At 50.0% G+C, this 1539-nt stretch overlaps 1 protein-coding gene across 1 annotated transcript; it reads right to left on the reverse strand.

Annotated features, from left to right (window-relative positions):
- Nucleotide 1: 1 nt before the first annotated feature.
- Nucleotides 2–711, reverse strand: EAH_00067740 (hypothetical protein; the record flags this gene model as incomplete). The annotated part of the gene is made up of 2 exons (XM_013392449.1): nucleotides 2–422; nucleotides 708–711. Coding segments are annotated over 2 exons (425 nt in total), but the record flags the coding sequence as incomplete, so codon positions are not given.
- Nucleotides 712–1539: the final 828 nt, after the last annotated feature.

Genomic DNA, 1539 nt, shown 5'->3' on the forward strand with positions numbered 1-1539 from the left:
GCTCATGATGATGGTGTTGCTGCTGATGCTGATGCGGCTGCTCATGATGATGGTGCTGCTGCTGCTGCTGATGCTGCTGCTCATGATGATGTTGTTGCTGCTGTTGCTGATGCTGCTGCTCATGATGATGGTGTTGCTGCTGATGCTGATGCTGCTGTTGCTTCTGTTGCTGCTGATGCTGCTCATGATGATGGTGCTGCTGTTGCTGATGAGGATGATGCTGCTGTTGCTGCTGCTGTTACTGCTGGTGCTGTTGCTGCTGCTGCTCATGACGCTGCTGCTGGTGCTGCTGCTGGTGCTGCTGTAGATGTAGCAGGTGCTGCTGCTGATGCTGCTGCTGCTTCTGCTGCTGCTAGAACGTGTCCTCCTACTGCTGCTTCTGCTGCTGTTGCTGCTGCTGCTGCTGCTGCAGGAGCCTAATCCTAACGACCCTTTAAATCATGAAGCAGCAGCAACATTAAGGAACGACCCTGTAATATTTGCTGAGAGAGTCAGAAGCAGCATGCGGGGGTTCTCTGTAGGCAATGTCTCCTTCACCCCAATCATCTAGCTGCTGCTGCTGCTGCAATTCGTGCAGCTGATGTAGCTGCAGAAAATCATGTGGATCCTGCTGCAGCAGCTCACGCTGCTGCCGCTGCAGCTGCAGCTGCTGCAGCAGAGCATCGTGATGCTGCTGCAGCAGCGTCAGCTGCTGCCGCTGCACCAACCCATCTTGCTGAGGTGGTTGCTGCTGCTGCTACTGCAGAAGCAGCAGCAGCAACACCAGCAATGGCGGCGGCTGCAGCTGTTTTGCTGTCAACAGAGTTGATGCATCGTTAAAGGAGTGTAGCTGTAAGCAACTGCAGCAGCAACACTAGCAGCAATAGTAGCAGCAGCAACACTAGCAGCAATAGTAGCAGCAGCAACAGCAGCAGCAGTAACAGCAGCAGGAACAGCAGCAACAACAGCAGCAGTTGTTGCTGCTGTTGCTGCTTGTACGTCTATTGTCTATAAAGAACAGTTAGGAGGAGACAGAGAGAGAGAGAGAGACAGAAACAACTGTGTAGCTAACACTGCAGCAGCCCCAGCAGCAGCATCTGCAGCAGCTCCAGCAGCAGCATCTGCTGCTGCTGTTGATGCTGCTGCTCAGCTGCTGCAGTTAGTTACTGTAGCAGCTGTATAGAGGAAGCTAAGCTACAATTTTCTAGTGCAGAGCAGCAACAACAGGTGCTGCTGCCGTTGCTGTTGCTGCTGCTGTCGCTGCTGCTGCTGCTGCTGCTGCGCTCGTGTATATATGCATATAGCTTGAGGTGTTTATACAGCAGGATTTTGCTGCTGCTACAGGAGAGGCAGCAGCAAATGTGTTTTTCTCTTTAAACTGAGAAAGCGTACATCTAAATTAAAGATAATAGTCTGCAAAAGCTGCGGATACACCCGAACATCTTTGGGGTGTATACGGACCTCTCGCTGCATGCAAGGCCTTCCCTCTGATATATATATATTATATATATATATATATATAATATAATATATAATAATATATATATAATATATACATAT

This window comes from Eimeria acervulina, genomic scaffold, assembly GCF_000499425.1.
Source record: "Eimeria acervulina Houghton genomic scaffold, Eah_scaff2886, whole genome shotgun sequence".
Lineage (NCBI taxonomy): Eukaryota > Apicomplexa > Conoidasida > Eucoccidiorida > Eimeriidae > Eimeria > Eimeria acervulina.